The sequence below is a fragment of the Brienomyrus brachyistius genome, chromosome 25, assembly GCF_023856365.1.
Source record: "Brienomyrus brachyistius isolate T26 chromosome 25, BBRACH_0.4, whole genome shotgun sequence".
In the NCBI taxonomy this organism is placed as follows: Eukaryota; Metazoa; Chordata; class Actinopteri; order Osteoglossiformes; family Mormyridae; genus Brienomyrus; species Brienomyrus brachyistius.
Genome location: NC_064557.1, coordinates 6,153,969 through 6,174,372, shown reverse-complemented (window position 1 = coordinate 6,174,372; position 20,404 = coordinate 6,153,969). Strand labels below are relative to the sequence as shown.

Here is a 20,404-nt window from a genome sequence, read left to right as displayed (position 1 = left end):
GTATTCATTGTGCCCTAAAGTGTCCCCAAACGAGCTTGATGGGCCGAATAACCTCCTCTGGTTTGGAAATTTCTTATGCGTGTAACTGGGAAATAATGTATCAATGCTGTAGATTTCAGCAAGGGCCTCATATTCACACCGAAACCCTGTGCCATCGTGACGCATTGTTCATTCGCTATTCCGCCTTAGATAACGGAAAGCAGATATAGTCAATTATGTTCGCACAATCTTCAGATTCATCGTCACTTTTAAATGTAACCACCTTTAATTTTCTGCAAAAACGTGAAAAATTAGGATATAAGACCACTTAACAAGACTTTTTGTACACACAGCTTCTAGATGTTTATTGCTTAAGTTCATTTTATCTATGCATTTACAACGGATCGAAGCTATGGTATAGAAGTATGACAGTGTAAAAAAACATTACAGTACAAAAACATTAAAAATATAAATTCCTTTACATTATATTAATAAACTGTACAATTAAAAATATTTACAGGCAGAAAGCTTTTTAGCGCCGCCCTGCTGGGCAGGCCAGGAGTCCCAGGATGGAAGACAAGCAGTGCAGCTTTTCTTTGACATGTTCCGGAAGCTTCTCGTTCTCTTTGTATCTACAGACAGAAATTCCGGGAATTGTCCTGTTAATTCCTTTATATTTCCATTAATTCTCATGGAAAAAGTTTCCAACCTGGAATATTCCCAAAATTCCCCAGCTTAACTTCCCATAGAATGGAAAGTTTCTGAAAACATCCCACCCCTTCGCAGCCCTAGTTAAGATACACACTTATATTCTGCTCCGTTGAACACAGAGTTCACACATTTTATTCTCTTTGTCTTTATTGTAGTACTTGCCATAAGTTTATGACTCCCCCTTTAAAAGTACTATACTTACTGCCTGCACTTCACATCACATTTTTACATTCATTCATTTAGTAAATGCTTTTGTCCAATGTAATGTACAAGTGAGGCCAGTTTGTGGTCAGAGAGCCGGATCAGGCAGAATCCAGTGGTTCAGTAGCTGGGCAGCAGCACATTGATCAAAGGAACTAAAAGTGATATGATCACATGGGATTCAAACCCACAACCTACTGGACCGCACACCACCCCACTATTTGCAGTCTATACTCTGGGTTGTCCATCATAACACATCAGTGCATAAAATATACAACAAACCCTGCACGTGCGCTTTGAAACATAATGTAGATTCATTTTTAAAGTGGAAGTTTACGCAAACGCTGAGCCACTCCTTTATAAGACGGCATCATATGTTAACATGGGTTAGAAGCTCACAGTCCTACCTGGTGGTGTGTCCCTCAGGGGAGGTGTAGCTGATGGAGGAGACCCCTGCCTGAACCGTAAGTTGGGAGCCATCGTTGAACTGCACCCAGACCTCCCCGCTAGTTAGCTGCAGAGCACCAACACAGAGGGGACCTTAACACGAATACCGTCACCTCCAGGAAAGCTAATCAGACTATAGAAAAAGGTGAGGCTCAGCACAAAAAGTGGGCAGTACCTGCGAGGCCCAGCCAACATTGGGCACAAACACAGACTTCAGGACATTCCCTGCGTTAGCTGATGGTAGAGACCGACTCTTCGCCAGGCTGGCGGAGGTGAAGTCTGAACCACTGTAGGACATCATCTAAAAGACAGGAGAGTACCAAGATGAGAAACTGACCACAGAGAACAATGGCAGGCAGCTGTAGTGGGGTTCATCCAGGGGCACGAGGTCTCACCGAGGGGGTGATGTGAGGTTGGTGGGCGGGCTCCTCAGCAGGGCTGTGGGGGGGCTGCTTGGTCTGGGTCGTCTGGCTTGTGGAGCTCGGGACGTCAGGATGGATGGGCCTCCTGGAGGAACCACAAAATCCAGACAAAGAGGCTTAAGAATGACTCTGATGCATATCTGCCAATCATACTAACAGCTGACACACACATTTATATCTTAAGACAAAATAAAGAAAAATATCGCAGTAAATATCCGTCATCATCTATGAACATACCGTTTGCGCACCAACATCCGACGTTACATTAGAGCGTCGGTTAGGGGAGGGACGTCTACAGGGAGGCACATTACCTGCCGACGACGATAGGGAAGAAGGGTGTGGACTTGCCGCTGCGCTGCTCCTCCGCGCCAACTGCAGCCTCCAAAGCCAGGCACATCCGGTGCCCCTGGATAGGACGCAGAAGCTGTCAATCATCACAAGGCACTCGCATATATTGAGTCAAACTAATGCCTCCCATACTAAGACCTTCCCACCCAAAACAGGTACACATATAAATATCCGAAGTAGAATATTTTTCTCTATCAGTTTCAAATTGGGCTTCTACAGTGCTGTTCTTTGGGAAGCCATCTTGCCAGGGAGCTGAACCAAGATGGCCGACGGTGTCTGTGACGCTCGCGGTACCTGGTCAGACAGCTCCACGTAGGCTCTGCTCTCTGGGCTCAGGCCAGACAGCCCCACGTCCCCCTTCACCGTGAAGCATTTCCCCGTCTTTTCCACCACGCGGACCAGCTCTGCAGATCTATGTGTCTTTGCTCCTGAGGAGATCCAACATACCATCAGCACACCCATCCTACCCAGACACTTGTTTTCAGCGGTGAGCCTGGCCTCGATCAGATCCAGCATAAATCAGTGAAGCGTTGAGCCTCACTGCCAATATTCCCCATATGATAAGAGACCACTCAATTATTATTTTTTTTTTGCATTTTTAAACCTTGGTTTAATCCTGGTTCTGCTGGCAGAAGTCTATGCTGCGAGGCAGGCTGGTTCCAAGTTTCTAAGACAGCAGTACACAACAATATGGCAAAGCAGGAGACACTGGGATGGACCAGAAACCAGTCAGGTAAAGGGCAGAAGCAGCCTTCTAATGCCAGAGGTGACCGTCAACTTATCAGACAGTTCCTCATAAAATCGGAAGATGACCTCAAGTGACCTTCAAAAAGAATGGGAAGCATTAAGTGGTGTGAGGTGCACTGCTGGGACTCCTGGAAGCCCTTAAAAACCCATAAAGCACGAAAGAAGCCCTTGTATGTAAATTTTACAGACACATTCTCATAAACTGAGAAACAAGTGAAACTAAAAATGTTGCTGTAGTCTCAATTTTTTTTCCCCCAGAGGTCTAAGTGCATTTCCCAGAATACTCCAACTCTCTTCAGCCTGCAGGTTTCAAACAGTTCCTTTATGAAAGGGTGTTTCAAGCACTGAGGTCTGTGATCAGACCTCAAAATCGCTTTCTTTAATTGTAAGTGACCTGGTGTTTGAAACCACATCATGGATCATGACTTAAGGAAATCGTACACTGGGTCAAAAACCAAGCCAGCCATGCTCACCGTCATAGAAGCAGACTTCCAGGTCGGCGCTGGGCGAGTTCTCCATCAGCATACACTTGGCATACTTCGTGTAAAGGGTGACCTTTGGCGTCTTCGATTTAACTAGCTGAACAAACTTACTGGCATACTGATACTTCTTCCAGTATTTCTCTACGAAGACAATTAAAAATAAAAAGACATCAGTATATACAATTTTGCCATATCTAGCACTGAGATGTACGTATGAGATGGGACTGGTTCCTGGCCCGTATCGTTCATTTTGCCCCCATGGGATCATTGACTTTTATAAATGCTTATGGGGATGTTCAGGTGTGTCTGCTTTGTGGGGGAAGGGTATTAGTGCTCTTACAGAAGTAAACAGGGAACCAAGACCATCGGACTTCACTGCACATCATTTAAATGACAACTTCCACCTCTTCCTTATGGAAAAACAGGCAAGGCCTGACAGCAGAAGGTTTTTGTCCAGTACTTGAAACCTCCTCATGATGTTTGAAGCACATGGAACCATCATCAGTGACAGTCAAGGATGCACAACCACACACACAACAGTGATGTGGACAAATCTGATAGGGAGCGGTATGTTAGCGCGATCAGCACTGTAGCCTCGCACCTCTAGGATCAGGGTTTGAGTCTCCGCTTTGGTTCCATGTGTGTGGAGTTCACATGCTCTCCTCGTGTCATTGTGGGGTTTCCCCCGGGTACTCCAGTTTCCCCCCCAAAGTCCAAAAACAGGCCGAGGTTAATTGGAGTTACCAAATTGCCCGTAGGTGTTTATGCGTGAGTGAATGGTGTGTGAGTGTGCCCTGCGATGGGTTGGTAGGCATTATCCTATTGGTCGGTTGAGGGGAGAGGGGTGGCTGGGTTATACTTTCAAAAAGGAATCGGAAACTGGTTGTTCTGAATGTAACTTGTTCATGTTCCAATAAAAAAAAGGATAAAAATGTTGGATGCGACTTCTTTATGCATTGAGCAGACATCATACATGACATTAAGGCTTCCATCCTGTTTACCTGGCAGGTCCTCATAGCTGCAGATGAAAATATCTTCAGGTGGGGTAGGGGGACAGTCCAGGACGGGGGGACCTCGACCTTCAACCGGCTGGTAAATGGTCACCTAAGGACCAAAATCTCACTGTGAGGATATGAACCGAAAGCTCGCTGCAGCTCGAGTCCCCATGACTGTCACATGGAAGGCAGTAGGTCGGACACCCACCATAGAGCCATCGCAGGAGATCCGGAGCACCTCCTTCACTCTCTCCTGGGAGCCCTGGCCCTTCAGCAGCTCCATGCAAACCTCGCCTGTCTCCAGGATGCTCACCTGGATGGGAAAGAGGACACCACATGTAGCAATGCCACCATCTCTGCATATGATCACATTTTAAGAATGCGATTCATCTCTCTCTCCCTTGTAGAGAGCCGACAATGAACACTACACTAAACATTATGTCCTTTATTAGAACAAATATTAAATATGGAGCACAATAAGTAGAGTATTGGACTAACAACGCAAAGGTCATGGGTTCAAATCCCAGGGAGAACGTAAATTGTATGATAATAATAAATGTAATTTATATTTACCAATCAATTTAGCAGATGGTTACTGGCTGCTATTTCAGTGGGTCACTGGTTCTGTATGGCCAATAGAGGTGCACTAGTTCTTTCAGGGGTCCTGATTTTGTGCAAAATACTAATGTTATGATTATACGGTGTTTGCAGTGCCAGCACCCATCTGACCACACTGTTCAAACAGCTGATGGTAATGTTACCACAGTGTTTTAAGGCAAAACCAAAGTCTAGGGGAAATCCAGCAACAATGCAAATCTTACCACGTCTTCTAATGCTTGTCTGACTTAAAGTGATCCGCATGCTAATGCTAATCAGACCCCAGTATTCAGGGAGCTAAGGCTAATCTTACCACAGCATTTTTAGTCCTCTGTCGAATGGGCTTCAGTCTGGCTGCAGACAGCGGTGTGAGTGCCGTCCTGTGGGGGCGTTTCTGCTTGTCATCGCCTGGGGGCTCTTTAGGCAGAAGGGCCCGCAGGTCTGCTCCGCATGGCGGCTGGCAGTCACCGAAAGCTCCAGGGTTTGCGTGAGGACTGGGAGGCCGGCCCCAGGACCCAGGGAGAGCCCGAGTGTCTGCGTTTCCATGGTAGCTGCTGTTACTGTGGGAGCTCGTGTCGGTGGGCTTGGGGAAGGAACCTGGAAAGCAGAGACTTGTTCTGACCACGTTCAAGCCGCAGATCCCAATCGCGTCACAGCTGCTACTTCTGGATAGATTGTCCTCCATCCTAACTGCTATTGCTACGCTTCGTTTCAACTGAACCCCACATCACCGCCACCATCAAGGCTGCCAGTACAGCTACATCACTGCTGTCATCTCAGCGCCCCTCTGAGAATCATACTCACCATCAGCCGGCCTCCCCGAACGGCTCTCTGTCTCCTGCTGACCGAACGACAGCGATGGATGTGTGGGTACGAAGCACCCAGAGCTAGAAGAGAGAGCATTTAGCGAGTCAGTTTACCACCACCTGCCTATCCATCAGACTGGAGCCACATATATTATACAGGTCCGTCTTACTCTGAAGTCAGCTTCACCGGAGGGGAGGGGGGACACATGGGCTCCGGGGGGGCTCGCCCATGTGACCTGGGTAGGACCTCCACGGAGCGACACCTCTCCAGGCTGGCCCCCACCTTTCCCGGGAGCGAGGACCCGGAGCGGTCAGATGAATGGGCCCGTCTCAGGTATCGGGAGTGTGGCCTCTCGTCGTCGCTCCTCTGACCCGCCTCGGCTCTGCGTCCCGCAAGGGCGGCAGCCTCCGGGCCAGGCCAGCCTCCCCGGCCCTGGGGGGCCACATTAGCCGGAAGAACCATGCGGTTGGGTAGGGCCGACCCCATTCCCTGCCGGGCTTTGCGGTGCAGCCGGCTGCCGGCGCCGCTGGTGCTTCCTCCAACGGACAGGGTGGAGATGGTGGCGATCCCGCTGTCCATGGAGTTGCTAGGCAGCCCTAGGGATCTCCCCCCACCGCAGCCCGTCATGAATGGGTGCTCCAGCACAGCTGAGAGGCTGGGCCGCTCGGCCGGGTCCTTGCGCAGAAGGGCGCAGATCAGGTCCTGGGCCTCCCGGGACACGTGGGCAGGCATCTCATAGTCGCCCAGGACCACCTTGTTGAGAGTGTGCTTCACCGTCTCCGTGTCGAAAGGCGGCCGTCCCATCAGGAAGGCGTAGAACATGCAGCCCAGCGCCCAGACGTCGGACTCCAGGCCGTGGGCGCTGCGCGTGGCCACCTCGGGGGAGATATAGTTGGGCGTGCCACACATGGTGAAGTGCTTCTCGTTGGGCAGCTTCAGCTGCGTGGCCAGACCGAAGTCGGCGATCTTGACGTTCATGCTGCTGGTGAGCAGCAGGTTGGAGAGGGTCAGGTCCCTGTGCATGATGCCGTGGGTGTGCAGATACAGCATGCCCTTCACGATCTGCTGCATGAAGTGCCGCGCTGCCCCACAGCAAACACACCAGGTTAGATACCCCTGCAACGCAGAGCCTTTCTCGCCTTTTCTTACTCCCAAACAGAGCTGAAAACTAACAGTAAACTACTGCATTACCAAACCTCTTTTAGTAAGATTAAATTCTTTGTACATTTTTTCCATAAACATTATAATGACATTAATATTTGAACAGGCCCAACAGCACAGTACATACAGTAAAACTTTCACACACCTTCATCCTCTGTGAAAGGGTTCTGCCTGTCCTTCAGATATCGGCTCATCTCTCCATTGTGACACATCTCAAGAACTAGGTAAACGTAGTTACTGTCTTCAAAGTAATTGTACAGCTGGAAGAAAGAGGGCGCTGTTAGCACAGGAAAGACTGAGGACTTTGCCTGGACTATTGCATTAATTCTTTATATAATTTAAATTAGGTTAAGGCAAATAATTGAAGATTTGGAAGTAGCATTAGAAATCCATTAGACTTAAAATGGAAGTTCGTCTACCTTACTTGATTTTTAGCTTAAAACGAAATCAATCACACACAGCCTTATTAAATTTAACATCTACCAAAAACTATTAACACAATCAAAAACAGGCCTGTGTCCAGCTCAAGTATGCTTTCATATAATTGAGTTACAGAATCAATAAAATTGAGATCAATAAAAATGGTGGGACACCCTAATTAACTCAGTAAACAATAGTGTGTTATCCATGTTATAACAACCGTACAGTAATCTAAGGTATAAAACTGACACGATCACTACGCTTTTTTTTTTTACAGCATCACTACGCTGTAAACCAATCCCTTCGGTTGCTTTTATACTACGTTAATGAGCTTCTGGCGACCTGCAGTCTTCTACCTCGAGAATGGAGGGATGCTTGAGCCGGCACTGGATCTCCACCTCGTTGCTGACACGCCGCACCATGGCCGCCTTCTGCATCGCCTTCTTGTCAATCTGCGGAGGCGGGACAGCGGCAGCTGGTAATTACTGCGCACAGGTGTCTCCGTAACGAACTCCTCCGCGTCGCGGTCACCTAATCTCTCAGGTTTAAGGTTATTTTACAGACAGAGTCTTGATTCATCGAAGAACTTACTAATACGCTTAACTGCGTCTGGCACCACTTTCGGCGACGCTTCGTAAATTAACTGGTCGCATGGAAGTTCGCACTTTAAAATAAAACGTAAATAAAAGGAATACCTACCATCTTAATGGCAACCTCCAAACCTGTGTTTACAGATCTGGCTTTGTAAACACAAGCAAACGACCCCTTCCCCAGCAGGGTGAGTACTTTGAAATCCTGCGGGAAAAAGAAAAAAATTGTAAATGGTGATTTTTTTAAGCAGTACGACCACCACAATCATTACAGACCAGAACAGTTAACTAAAGGTAACTAAATAATGGTAAAAACGACAATACAGAAGCATTTTGCTTATAAAATTGTAATTGCAGACACTTATTGCCAGACACTTGCCCAGTACATTGCGAGTCCGGCGTTCATGACATGATATGCAACAAAGCGATCAAACGTGAACAGAACTACCTCGATCCCGAGTTCGTGGGCTGCAGATGAAAGAAACTTCTCATCTTCTGCCACTTTGCTTTTGTTTGTCAAATTTTGAAATAGATTAAGGACCCGATCGAACATTTTAAAAATACTTTCAGATCGCCGGTAGTGTAGCCCTCTCTGCCTTGATGGGTAATCGAATGTTTGCGGTTGTTATCCCAGTAACTGAAAAGCATATTCCCGGTTTGTTTCCCGCTACGGCGCTAATACTTGCAAGAAACGACGCTGTCACCGTTTCCTAGCAACATTACAGGTATCCCATGGGATGCTTTAAATGCACACGGGACCAATTCTTGAATAACATTGAGACTACTGCTGTCATTCCATCTGCTGCTGGTCGGGACTGTGTGGATAAACAGCGAATTAACGCGAGCCGGAGAAGAAAAGCAGCCTCTGTTACACGTGCACACATGCATCGTCTCTATTTTTAATATTTGCACTGATTGTAATGTCATAGGTATAAAAAAGTCATGACGTATAAGTTACAAAAATGCCTGTTATTAATCACGATTTAACAACAGAAAACAAATCCATCTAAAAAAACTGAAAAATCGACAATGCAGTGTCCATATGCGTTACAGATCTGCGTGCTTCTTCACAGCCAACAGCTGCGCTTGAAAACACACCCAGAACGCACTATCCTCACAACTACCATTCACTCTTTAAATAAAATATTAAAACGCAGATATTAAACTAGAGGTCATTTATAAGTAATTTATTCAACCAAGCCACAGTTAACAAGCCACATAATAAAAATCCCAAAACGAACAACTACAATTTCTTGTCAACAACTGCGCCGCAAATTATTAATGTTGTTCAAATAATTTGTAAACCGCCCGAAAATGCAAATATTACATTATGTGTTGTAAATGAATAACTCCGGAATGTATAGTTGCGATTATATATTCAGCCACATCTTTTTGTCATTTTAGCAGACGAAAAGTGAGGGCGTGTACTTCTGCACTAATGCAAAGTAATATAACTTGACGCAATCGACTGTTGCTTGGCAATAAGAAGCTTTATGTTTGTTATCACGCCAGACGGAAAACACGGACGGGATAAATGTCCACCACGACCTGCTTCCACGGGTGTCAGTGTTTTAAAATGATTCACGGCCTACGATGTGTCTACAGGTCCAATGTTAGCCACTCACCTCGATTTTATTGCCGATTGAAACACTCATCTTGTCAAACTTGTAATCCACACAGTTATCCGTTTATGCGTACGTGCGTATCTACTCATTTGTTAAGCCTGTCAGCTGAAACGCAACTTCTGAAACAGCGTTTGTATTCCATCTTTTTGTTCTCAGGGAAAATTGTCAGCGCTTCCTCCATTTTGAAAATATGCGCCCGTTAGTCTTGCGCAGACGTCAGTCAGCGTCATCGGACAGTCAGCGAATCGCCGCCCTCACAGAGCAAAGCACGCGGCGTCATCCGGCCAATCAGGGGCGTTTCGTTGAGCACTCGTTGACGGAAAGAAATGCTGGCGCCTTTTTAGGATCTTTGCGTTGCAACCCTTCCACTAATAATCAGTAATAATAATAATAATAATAATAATACGAGGCGTGTTAGTTTCACTTTCTAATCATTAGGCATAGATTATAATTATTGTATTATTTTATAATTTTATAATTATAAAATTGTTGCGATGATCTGTAGCACTGGGTATGATTCCGGCCACCGTGTTTGGGATGCCAGTCCCCATAGAGGTCATTTTAAAGGGAAGTTATGCGGGGTGTGTCGCGTCCCCTCCCATGCTGCTTCAGACACCGTATCCGCCGCAACTCTAGACCATCAATGAAGATAATCCTCCACCAGCCTGATTTGGGATTTTAAACTTTGATAAGACTTTATCTTAAAGTTTAAACGTTTAATTAATTTAGCTGGTGATTTCAATTTTTTCCCCCTGACCTCCAGTCCTGATGACATTTTCAGTATTTGATTGAATATTTGATGTATAGAATAGCAGTGCAAATTAACTTCCCATTTCACAGTATTGTAACCGTGAGGGATAGTTAACCTGCCGTGTCCGTATTAAAACATTTTGATTGAGGAAAAAAAATATATAGGCTACGGATTTAATACTATGTCTATGGTAAAAATAGCATTTTGATCAAAATGTCCGTCAAAATTCGCCATTGTGTTGAGCCCGATAAATCATTTCAATAATAATCAATCAACAATATCTGCAGCTCCTGCCAACCCCCCGCCCCCCCCCCCCCCCGTAGCCCCAGCTAACCAGTTGAGCTCAGACTGCTGTACAATCAGAATCAAATAATCCTCAGCTCCTCATTCACATATTCATCTCTTACTCACCATACAGGAACTACTTATAGGGCCAGTAACACCCCCACGTGTATTTGGATATCTTCCTTGCAGCCATACGTATGTATGTATGTATGTATGTATGTATATATATATATATAAGCCTTTTATATTTGGATCTGCATCTTATTCCAAATGCGGAAGAGCAGCTTCCGTGCCCTTCGAGTGAAAGTCGATAGGCCGATGTTCCGAAGGCAGATGGCGGCTGCTGTCAGTTGTGTGGTCACAGCTAGGGCTCATTAAGGCAAACCTCCACGGAACGTCCAGCTGATGACACAGAAGTATAATTAGCTGTTCAGAACCTCCATCTGGATTCATCTGTATTCACTTCCTTTGGATCGCCCCCTCCGAAGCAGCACTTAACAGCTGACACGCTAGTAGATAAAAGAGCAATCACACCTCTTATTATCATTTTTTCAAACCTTTTTTCTTTAAGATTTCCCCTGTGAGATTTTCAGATTGTTCTTTCAACACATGCAGATCCTTCCTGTTCTCTAGGGCATTATTTGGGTAAAGAAAACACTGTCAGAATATTTGTGATTTTGTCATTTAAAAAAAAATGCATGCGTGAATCCACATTTTTTTTTAACATTAACCTTTTTTTCTTAATTCCAGAGACAGTATTGGAGCCTCACCCACTTCAGTAATTAGTTCAGCGTTGCTACGATGACCCACTTGGTTTTTTATTTAGACATTTAGCACACTTCAGCATGCCAGGGGATCGGAAAAAACAATGGCAGAAGTAGTCCAGCTTATTTTGCCAGGCCTTGTGGGTAGCTAAGGGTACTATTAAAAGCCTTGTATTTTTAATCCTGCTATAGTTATCAGCATGGAGAGAGAAACATCAGTTTGCTGCCTCATGTTGCCAGGTCAGGGGAAGGTCAGGCAGCTAGCTGGCCAATCACTGCCCACCTTTTATCAACGTCCAAGGTATTACTAAGAAAACTAGCGTTCTGTAAATACAACATAAACGTGGTTTTGAGTTAAATGTCTTAATGAAGTATGAGTGTATCCATCCATCCATCCATTTTCCAAACCGCTTATCCTACTGGGTTGCGGGGGGTCCGGAGCCTATCCGGGAAGCAATGGGCACGAGGCAGGGAACAACCCAGGATGGGGGGCCAGCCCATCGTCTGGGGTATATCATAGCCCCAAATAACTCTGCAGCTTATCGCTGTGTCGAAGGTTACAAAATATAATTAACTTTGTGGCTAAGTAGTGTGTAGCCAACAGCAACTGCTAATTACTGCAGGAATTAGCAGTTACTGTTGGCTATTACTGCAGAAATACCAGGGTTCTGAATGTGTGTGTGTGTGTGTGACTGGGTATAAAAGGAGCCTCCAAGAGATTGAGTCTCTGTGCAGTGATGATGAGGAGTCGTTCACCGCTCCGTGAAAGACCGCATGGGCAAATAGTGAAACAATTTAAGAATAATGTTCCACAATGTAATATTGCAAAGAATTTGGGAATTTCATCGTCCACAGTACATAATATCATCAAAAGATTCAGAGAATCCTGAGAAATCCCTGTACGCAAGGGACAAGGCTGGAAGCCAATACAGATGTGATCTTCGGACTCTCAGGTGGCACTGAATCAGACACAGACATGATTATATAGTAGAAATCACGGCTGGGGCTCTGGGACCATTCCGAAAACCACTGTCAGCGTCACTGCATGCACAAATGCAGGATGGGATTCTACCACGCGGAGACGACACCATATCTAAGCAGGATCCAAAAAAGGCCGCTGACTGCTCTGGGTCCGAGCTCATTTAAGATGGTCTGAGGCAAAATGGACAACTGTCCTGTGGTCTGACAAATCAAAATTTCCAATTCTTTTTGGAAATCATGGACGCTGAGTCCTCCTGGCTAAAGAGAAGAGGGACCATCCAGCTTGTTATTAGTGGAAAGTTCAGAAGCCAGTATGATGGCATGGGGGCGCGTTAGTGCCCATGGCTTGGGCGGCTGACACATCTGGGAATGCAGCATTAAGGCTGAGGGATATATACAGGTTTTAGAGCAACAAATGCTGACATACAGACGTCTTTTTCAGAGACGGCCTTGTGTATTTCAGCATGACAATGTCAAACTGCATTCTGTGTGTAATACAACAGCATGGCTCCATAGTAGATGAGGCTGGGTGCCTGCAGTCCAGATCTGTCACCCGCTGAAAACCTTCGTCGCATCATGAAACAAAAAAATACAACGAAAGAGACCCCAAACTGTTGAGCAGTCGAAATCCTATATCAGGCAAGAATGGGACAACATTTCACTTTCAAAACTCCAGCGACTGGTCTTTTCAGTCCCTAAACGTTTAGTGTGTCATTAAAAGAAGAGGTGATGCAACACGGTGGTGAAAATGCCCCCATCCCAAAGTTTTTGAAATGTTTTGCTGGCATCAAATTCAAACTGAGCATATTTTTGTCATATGTGATAAAATTTTTAAGTTTCAGCATTTGATTTGTTCTTTGTTCCATTTTCGGTTAAATATGGGTTTACACCGTTTGTAAATCACTGCATTCTGTTATTTACATTTTACATGGCGTCCCAACTTTCTTGGAAACGGGGTTGTAAATTCCATAACGCAGTCTGCTCTGGCAAGAGCATAACAGGTTTCCTGGGAAACCGATGCAACGTCAGGTTGTTCTGGTTTGCAGGCGGCAACGGGCAGCTAAGTCCAGCTAAGGCAGAGCCCCCAGAGATCGACCGGGCAGGTCTGATCTTCACTGACACAACGCTGGAGCGAAAAAGAGAGGAAAGCAGGAGGCTTTGACCGGTGTGGAAACGGCTTCTCTGGGGCCGGTCCGGAGAGGGGGTTAGATTTTTGGTGGAAACCCCGGGCAGCAGAGCGAGCCGCTCTCTTCCACCGAGTTACTTAGAAAGCACACAGACAAATGGCGAGCACAGCACAACAGGAGAGGCTTAGGAAGGCTAGAGGTTTATTACTGTTCCCCAGTAGCAACACAGCCGTACTGGTGTCTTAAAGCCATTAAGAAACAGAAACAGAAGCTGTCTACTTCAGGAGTGACGGCGCCCCCTGTCTGCATGCCCGGGAAGTGCTCGGTCCCGCGCGCCGCTGGTACGCTCCTAACGTGATCTTTAGCACCCTCGAAGGACACCCTTCCTTCTGAGAAACAGTCCACATTCCACAAGGGTTTTTATTCTAAGTAAGAGTCAGACTTCGTCTTAGGTTATCAGTAAATAGTGCAAACCCAAGAAAGGCCCCCTCAGACACCAACCACGTGGGCGGGCGTCCCCCAGTAAGCTCACCCCGCTTCCCAGCTTGCATAATCTTCATTGATGGTCTAAACTCTTTGAAATCGTGCCACACTTCGTATTGTTGGTAAATGCTGATACTCGTGTTTTTAATGCATATAATCTGTTACAGGCAGACTGAATTGCGGGGAAACGTGTCTGATGGTCTTAGATGATTATCTAACAGGGCTGGCAGAGAAACCTTCTATTTATTTTTTTTTTTATGCCAATAGCCCCCGGTGGCCTTAATCTGTGTGATATCTGTAATATAGACTAAGATGTAGGTTTTTCTCACCATGTTCTGCTCTAGCGGTGAACACACAGGAATGCATGGAGGTCCCTCCCACAGTGGTGACAGTGTCCACGCAGATTTGATGTCGAAACACGAGGGATATGCACCCCCTATTTACAACCTGCAGGCCAATTTGAATAACTAAAATAATATTTACAGATTTTAAACTCAAGTTTTCAGACTCACATCTTAAATATAAATATATATGTATTATTGCATACATATTGTTCCGTTTTAGCCATTGGAGCGTCACAGACAGTAATTCTACGCATGTTCCACTAGACTGCAGTAATGTTCACCACTTGAGATTAAACACTCCTTCATCTCCCCAGATGCTGGCAGGTACGGTCAGAGTTGTTGTTTTTTTTTTTTTTTAATGGATCTGAACCGGCACTGGGTAACACAAACAGGTTCTAACCATACAGGTACGACTGGAAATTAGGTGCCCTAACTCTCACCCGACACAGGACACTCTGCGACAACCCAGAGGGAATAAAGAAAGAATTAACAACGAGGAAGATAAAGGTGATATTGTGAAGAGGAGACAGACGGCCCATTGATGGTGGATCCAGGGGACGTTTCCAGGTGGATGGCGTGTGTTTCGTTGGCCTCGGGGGTTGCTCCATCTCAGTCCACCTCCATCTCACCGGTGCCGGTTTTGGGTTGCTGGTTGTGGCCCGCCTTGGGCTCAGGCTGGGCGTCAGGGCCGCTGGGCTGGCTAGCTGGGCCGTTGTGAGCGCCGTTGCCCTTGTCTTGCTCCTCCTCTGGTTCTTCCACCTGCGGTTTGGGCCTGTTGATGACGGGACTGCAGATCCCGTCCAGCTCCTGGGCAAAGACCGGAAAGTGACATCAACACCACGCTGGCTCCCACCCCTAGAAGCTGAACCCCCCCTGGCACCTCCTCACATCGCTACCTCACCCTCAGCACTTGGACACTTAAACAAAATCTGTTCTGCACTTCAGACTCTGTTTACATCCAGCTTATATGAAGTATATCTTTGCATCCCTCTTCGTACTTTTACAATATGTCGTACGTGAAGCAAATTATCAAATCAACAAGTGCATCTTAGTAATTCTAGGTATGCAGAATGTCGTTCAGCAAATGTAGCCCCATGGGACTCACATGTGATGTACACACATGTATTAGAGCTGCATCAGTATTGCGATTAACTGTTACACCACTTTTTTCATAGATTATTTTTGCAACTAACTTTTGCAACAATTTATTCATTTATAGCAGTGCCTTTCATCATCACCAGATAGAATGTTTACAAAGTTTACAAACACCGCTTCGATATTTGCTAATTAAAAAGATGCTGTTTATGTAGCCTATGATATATGCATAATGCTAAGTGTACTGAAATGCAAAAACACCCAGAAATGTTAAAGTACAAATCAAATGTTTCAGTCTGTGTTCTTTTCACATTTGCGGTTTTAAAAACAGAAATATGCACCAAGAAGTGAACAGTTTATGCACCTGGAAGTGTGCAATTACTTCATGCAAGGTTCTGATTCACCCTCGGTTATTAAAGGCTACTAATGGCTTTTAATTAAAATTTGGCCTGTTTTAAATTTCAGTAATTCCGTTATTGCAATATTGGAGTGTTAACCATCAGGACACAATGGAAAAATCATGTTTGAACCGTGCACTGAATTGTGACTCTGGTATCATGGGCTAGTCCTGTGCATTGAGGAGTTGGTGACAGATCTCTCCAATATCTTCAATCTTGACCATCGTTTTGGTCACATGGGACACGCACACACAGGCAGACCCACCTGGGTCTTGGCTGAGATCTCCGCCACCTTGACCACGGGGTCCTGCGTGATAGGCAGCTTGCTCTGAGCGTTCATTCTGTTGCTCATCCAGGCCATGGCCTCACTGCAGCTCTTCTCTACCGTGGATATTTCTGCCGGGTCCAGGTGGTCGTACCGCTCGTTCTGCACAGGGAGAGGCACCTTCGTTACAAGGTTCCATCGCTCACGCCGAGCGGCAGGAGGACGCGTTTACGGACCTTCTGCCTGTAGGCCTCCACAGCTTTCATGAACAGCTGGATCTTCTTGCCCAGCTCTTCGAACGCCCGAGGCCTCTCTGCCTGCTCCCTGTACCGCTCCTGGATGGGCTCTCCGAACCTCTGAGGAGAAAAGGCAAGCTGGGTAAATGGCGACCGACGCTTTTTGCATGTTGGCCTGAAATCCGAGGTTCAAACTCCATCACCTCCACTCTGACCATTTACAGATGTGGTGTGTGGTTCAGTGGGATAGGATATTGTGCTACTGGATTGGATGGTTGCCTGTTCAGCTCCCAGGGATGGCAGGGTGACGTCACCACTGGGCCCTTGACAAGGCCCTTAACCCTCAATTGTTCCCTGAAATGACTGACTCTGCTTTCTCAATTGTATGTTGGATAAAAGCAAGTGCTAAACAAATGCAAAGAGAAGAGGTTTTCATGGCAGACAGTGCAGTTGCAGAGCAAGAGAGGTTTTGTCTGCAAAGCAGACAGTGCAGTTGTAGAACAGGTGATGTTTTGTTTGTATGGCAGACAGTGCAGCTGCAAAGCAGGAGAGCTGCAGTTACAAAGCAAGGCCGAGTGGCTGCATTGCGACTGTTCGGTCACCTTCAGCTCCGCCAGCTTGTCCAGATACACCTGCTTGGGCTGATCCTCCCCCTCCTCATACAGCCAGGTCTCTGTGTCCTCCAGCACCAAGCTCAGTCGACTGTTCTCCTGCACACATGGAGGGTAGGGCTGCTTAAGTGACGGGGCTCATTTACATGCTTACTCACATAAAATGTTTTGTATGGAAACAAAATAAACTGATAACAAAAAGATACACATTTTTTCTGTGAAAGAGAATTAATGGTGAGGAATGAAAAGCACTAGGTGGCAATGTTCTACAAGCTTATGCCTTTTGTTTGTACTGTCTGTCGGGGTAGCCCTACTCTGAGCCTGAGTGTTTGTATCATCCATTGGGGTAGCCCTACTCTGAGCCTAAGTGTTTGTATCATCCATTGGGGTAGCCCTACTCTGAACCTGAGTGTCTGTATCATCCATTGGGGTAGCCCTACTCTGAGCCTGAGTGCTTGTGCAGTCAGTCTGGTTGCCCTACTCTGAGCCTGAGTGTTTGTGCAGTCAGTCTGGTTGCCCTACTCTGAGCCTGAGTGTTTGTGCAGTCAGTCTGGTTGCCCTACTCTGAGCCTGAGTGTTTGTGCAGTCAGTCTGGTTGCCCTACTCTGAGCCTGAGTATTTGTGCAGTCAGTCTGGTTGCCCTACTCTGAGCCTGAGTGTTTGTGCAGTCAGTCTGGTTGCCCTACTCTGAGCCTGAGTGTTTGTGCCGTCCGTCTGGTTGCCCTACTCTGAGCCTCAGTGTTGCTATATTGGCTCAGTAATTCCACCCCTCTGCCAGCCTCTGTGACCATGCTTCTCTGGGTCTGTGTGTGCATCACCCTTACATCTTCACCGATGCATTTTTCGTAGATCCCACACAGCTTGTCCCGTAGGTCATAGACATACTCCTCCACGCCATTCTTGGCATCGTTGCGCTCCTTCTCCAGCTTATCCTGCATGATCATCTTCCCCTAAAAACAGAGGAGCAGTGCACTGGAGCGGCCGCCTTACTGTAACCAAATGCCTCACTGATGCCTCCTAGTGGCCACAGTGAGCTCTGCATCAAAGGCTGAACTGTTATATTTCCATTATGCATACAGGTAATAATAGATATAGAGAGGCATCAGAAGGTCAGAGAAACATGCAGAGAAAGATATCTGCCCCACTGAATCAAGAAGAATAAAGACAAACGTGCACAGGCACAACCATGAGAATCACCAGACGCAATTACAGGAACAATCACAAGAACAGGCATGTGGGCACAGTCACGAGGGCACAGTCACGAGGGCACAGTCACGAGGGGACAGGCACGAGGGCACAGGCAAGGGGGCACAGTCACGGGGGCACAGTCGGCACTTACTTCATTCTCCACAAAGCTGGCGAGGACATCTCTGTCCAGCTGCCGGATGGTATTGGTCACAACGGGCAGCTCCACACTCTTCACCTTCACCTTGGGTTTGGAGGCTCCTGCCCCCTGCTCCTGCTTCTCCCCGGTGGTCCCCTCCTGCAAACGAGGACATGGGTTTGCCCAGCCGCCACAGGGAGGGCAGCCAGTCGCCGCTCTGGGGAAGCCCCCAGGCAGGCAGAAAAGTGGCCGGTGGGTCTATGGGGGCAGCACATGAAGAGCTCGGCTGGTGTAGACCCCCCCGCGATAAGTTTAGGCAGGTCTGCCCTGGTGTAGACCCCCGCCATAAGTGTAGGCAGGTCTGCCCTGGTGTATATCCCCCCGCGATAAGTTTAGGCAGGTCTGCCCTGGTGTAGACCCCCCCGCGATAAGTTTAGGCAGGTCTGCCCTGGTGTATATCCCCCGTTATAAGTGTGGGCAGGTTTGTCCCAGAGTTGACCCCCCAAAACAAGTGTTGGCAGATCGGCACCGTTTTGGCCAAGAAGGTATTTAAGGATTAGTCATTCTTGTCCTGTTCACTACTGGCTAGTCCTGTTCAAAAGCAACGTCTAAACTGGGCAGCCTAGCACTGCAATTCTCAGTGAAACACTGCCCAGCTGGCTTCATGTTATAGAGAAGAGAGAATTTGTCTGTGTGCAGACAGGATATAATCCGCTCTTCCCACACGAGGAAGCTGCCCTCAGAGAGACTCATTCATGGAAATGATGTGCTCAGATCCACGCCGACTCACACTGGCACAGCTGTACGTGTCCCGGGCACTTACCTTGCCAGTGGAGCCCGCGGCTGTGCCCTCGTCTCCAGCCGGATTCCCCGCCTCCCCCTGGGTGTGGCCCTCTTGCTCCACCTGCATTTTGGTCTGAAAAACAGAACGACAGTCTGTCACACTCCCTCAAAGGCCACGCCTGTCCGCTTAACTCCTCACGCTCGCCTGAGGCTAGGCTCTGGTGTGGGACCCGCTGTGTGACACAGGATCTGGGCCGATGCAGGCGAGACCCGTGGCTCGCTGGAGCTACACGACCTGTCGTGAAGTTCATAAATCAGGCCTGAATAAGTCCATGGGTCCAAAACAGAAGGCCGAGATTCCAGTGACACTGAAGGCCTGCTACAAACATAAGTCCCTTTATAAAACCATCAACTCATTGGCCGTCACACTGGATTGTAGTTGAGGGTCTAATTTCCTGCATGAAAAGCTTGTAACTTGAGCACTTGTTGACCATAAGGAAATCTAAGCTTTAAGGTTAAAGGTCAAGATCTGAGCACAGGGGTCCTGTACAGCCACCAAGCTCATGGAAGATACGCTTACATTAACCTCAGGGGGTTTAGTGGCTTTATTAATCACCTTGGACATCGAGACACGATTCACAAAATACATTCCAAAAAACAGCAATGGACCAAAAGGGAAACGTAAGCAAAATCTGGAAATGACACCTTAACAAATGACAGGCTACACAGCCAATGCATTACCTGCTCTTACCCCAAACAAAAGGCAATGGATTCATATTACAATTTACAGTTATAAGGCTCGATATGAGGCAGCAGAATGTTAAGGGTTGCAGACTGCAGAACACAAAGCACATTTCATTTTTCTTAGTGCTGGTCAACAGGTCTGTGCCGTAATAAATGACATGCATTGTGAAAAATGCTTTTCCAATGAGAAACTCTCATCTACAAAGTTCTGTATGAAGACAGTATGTTTAACCGCCCAATAACTGCCTTGTCAAAATGCCGTAAGTAAATGATTCCGGCCCTCATGGTTCTTGGTGCAGAGCAAGGGCTGAAACCTTTATGGACGGTGCGTCTCGCAAAGAAAACACAGAACTCCTCTACTCAGGGTTCAGGCCTGGATGAAGCACTCAAGCCTAAAGGACATAGATATGCTCAGTCACTGGACAAATAGTATGTTGACCATATACTATAGGCTGATGGGTCATTAAAAGCTGGACACCCAAGACCCTCAACGTCAGGAATTCCTCACTCCGATACGATCATTTATCCGGATATAGAAGTTGCTGGTCTATTTAGGGAAGAGATAAGACAAGATCACTTTTACATAACAATCCCTTATCCAATCGCAAAATGTTTGCGATGTGCTATTTTTCTCACCTCTGCATTGCTTTGGACAAAACTGTCTGATAAATAAAATAAAAG

The 20,404-nt window shown here is 46.7% G+C and overlaps 2 protein-coding genes and 1 long non-coding RNA gene across 4 annotated transcripts in view; 1 reads left to right on the top strand and 2 right to left on the bottom strand.

Annotated features, from left to right (window-relative positions):
• Nucleotides 1-324: 324 nt before the first annotated feature.
• On the bottom strand, nt 325-9,750 carry plk4 (polo-like kinase 4 (Drosophila)). Its single transcript, XM_048995965.1, has 16 exons — nt 9,533-9,750; nt 8,017-8,112; nt 7,674-7,769; nt 7,043-7,157; nt 5,906-6,818; nt 5,734-5,816; nt 5,243-5,526; nt 4,541-4,645; nt 4,339-4,441; nt 3,329-3,478; nt 2,403-2,536; nt 2,072-2,166; nt 1,734-1,845; nt 1,514-1,639; nt 1,299-1,405; nt 325-611 (listed from the first exon to the last, which is right to left on the bottom strand). The coding sequence occupies exons 1-16, from the start codon at nt 9,560-9,562 to the stop codon at nt 512-514; spliced, it is 2,649 nt and encodes an 882-aa protein (XP_048851922.1). The 5' UTR covers nt 9,563-9,750; the 3' UTR covers nt 325-511.
• On the top strand, nt 7,821-14,865 carry LOC125720504 (uncharacterized). The gene is made up of 2 exons (XR_007385480.1): nt 7,821-8,095; nt 14,717-14,865. It is a non-coding gene; the product is annotated as an uncharacterized LOC125720504 (long non-coding RNA).
• The window catches only part of hspa4l (heat shock protein 4 like), a 24,216-nt gene continuing 17,431 nt past the window's right edge, over nt 13,620-20,404 (bottom strand). For both annotated transcript variants that reach the window (XM_048995966.1, XM_048995967.1), the window contains 7 exons: nt 19,020-19,112; nt 18,212-18,355; nt 17,697-17,822; nt 16,864-16,971; nt 16,262-16,381; nt 16,026-16,187; nt 13,620-15,074 (listed from right to left, as the gene is read on the bottom strand). In XM_048995966.1, coding sequence (XP_048851923.1) covers nt 14,877-15,074; nt 16,026-16,187; nt 16,262-16,381; nt 16,864-16,971; nt 17,697-17,822; nt 18,212-18,355; nt 19,020-19,112 — 951 coding nt within the window. In that variant the 3' untranslated portion in view covers nt 13,620-14,876. The remainder of the gene's footprint in view (nt 15,075-16,025; nt 16,188-16,261; nt 16,382-16,863; nt 16,972-17,696; nt 17,823-18,211; nt 18,356-19,019; nt 19,113-20,404) is intronic.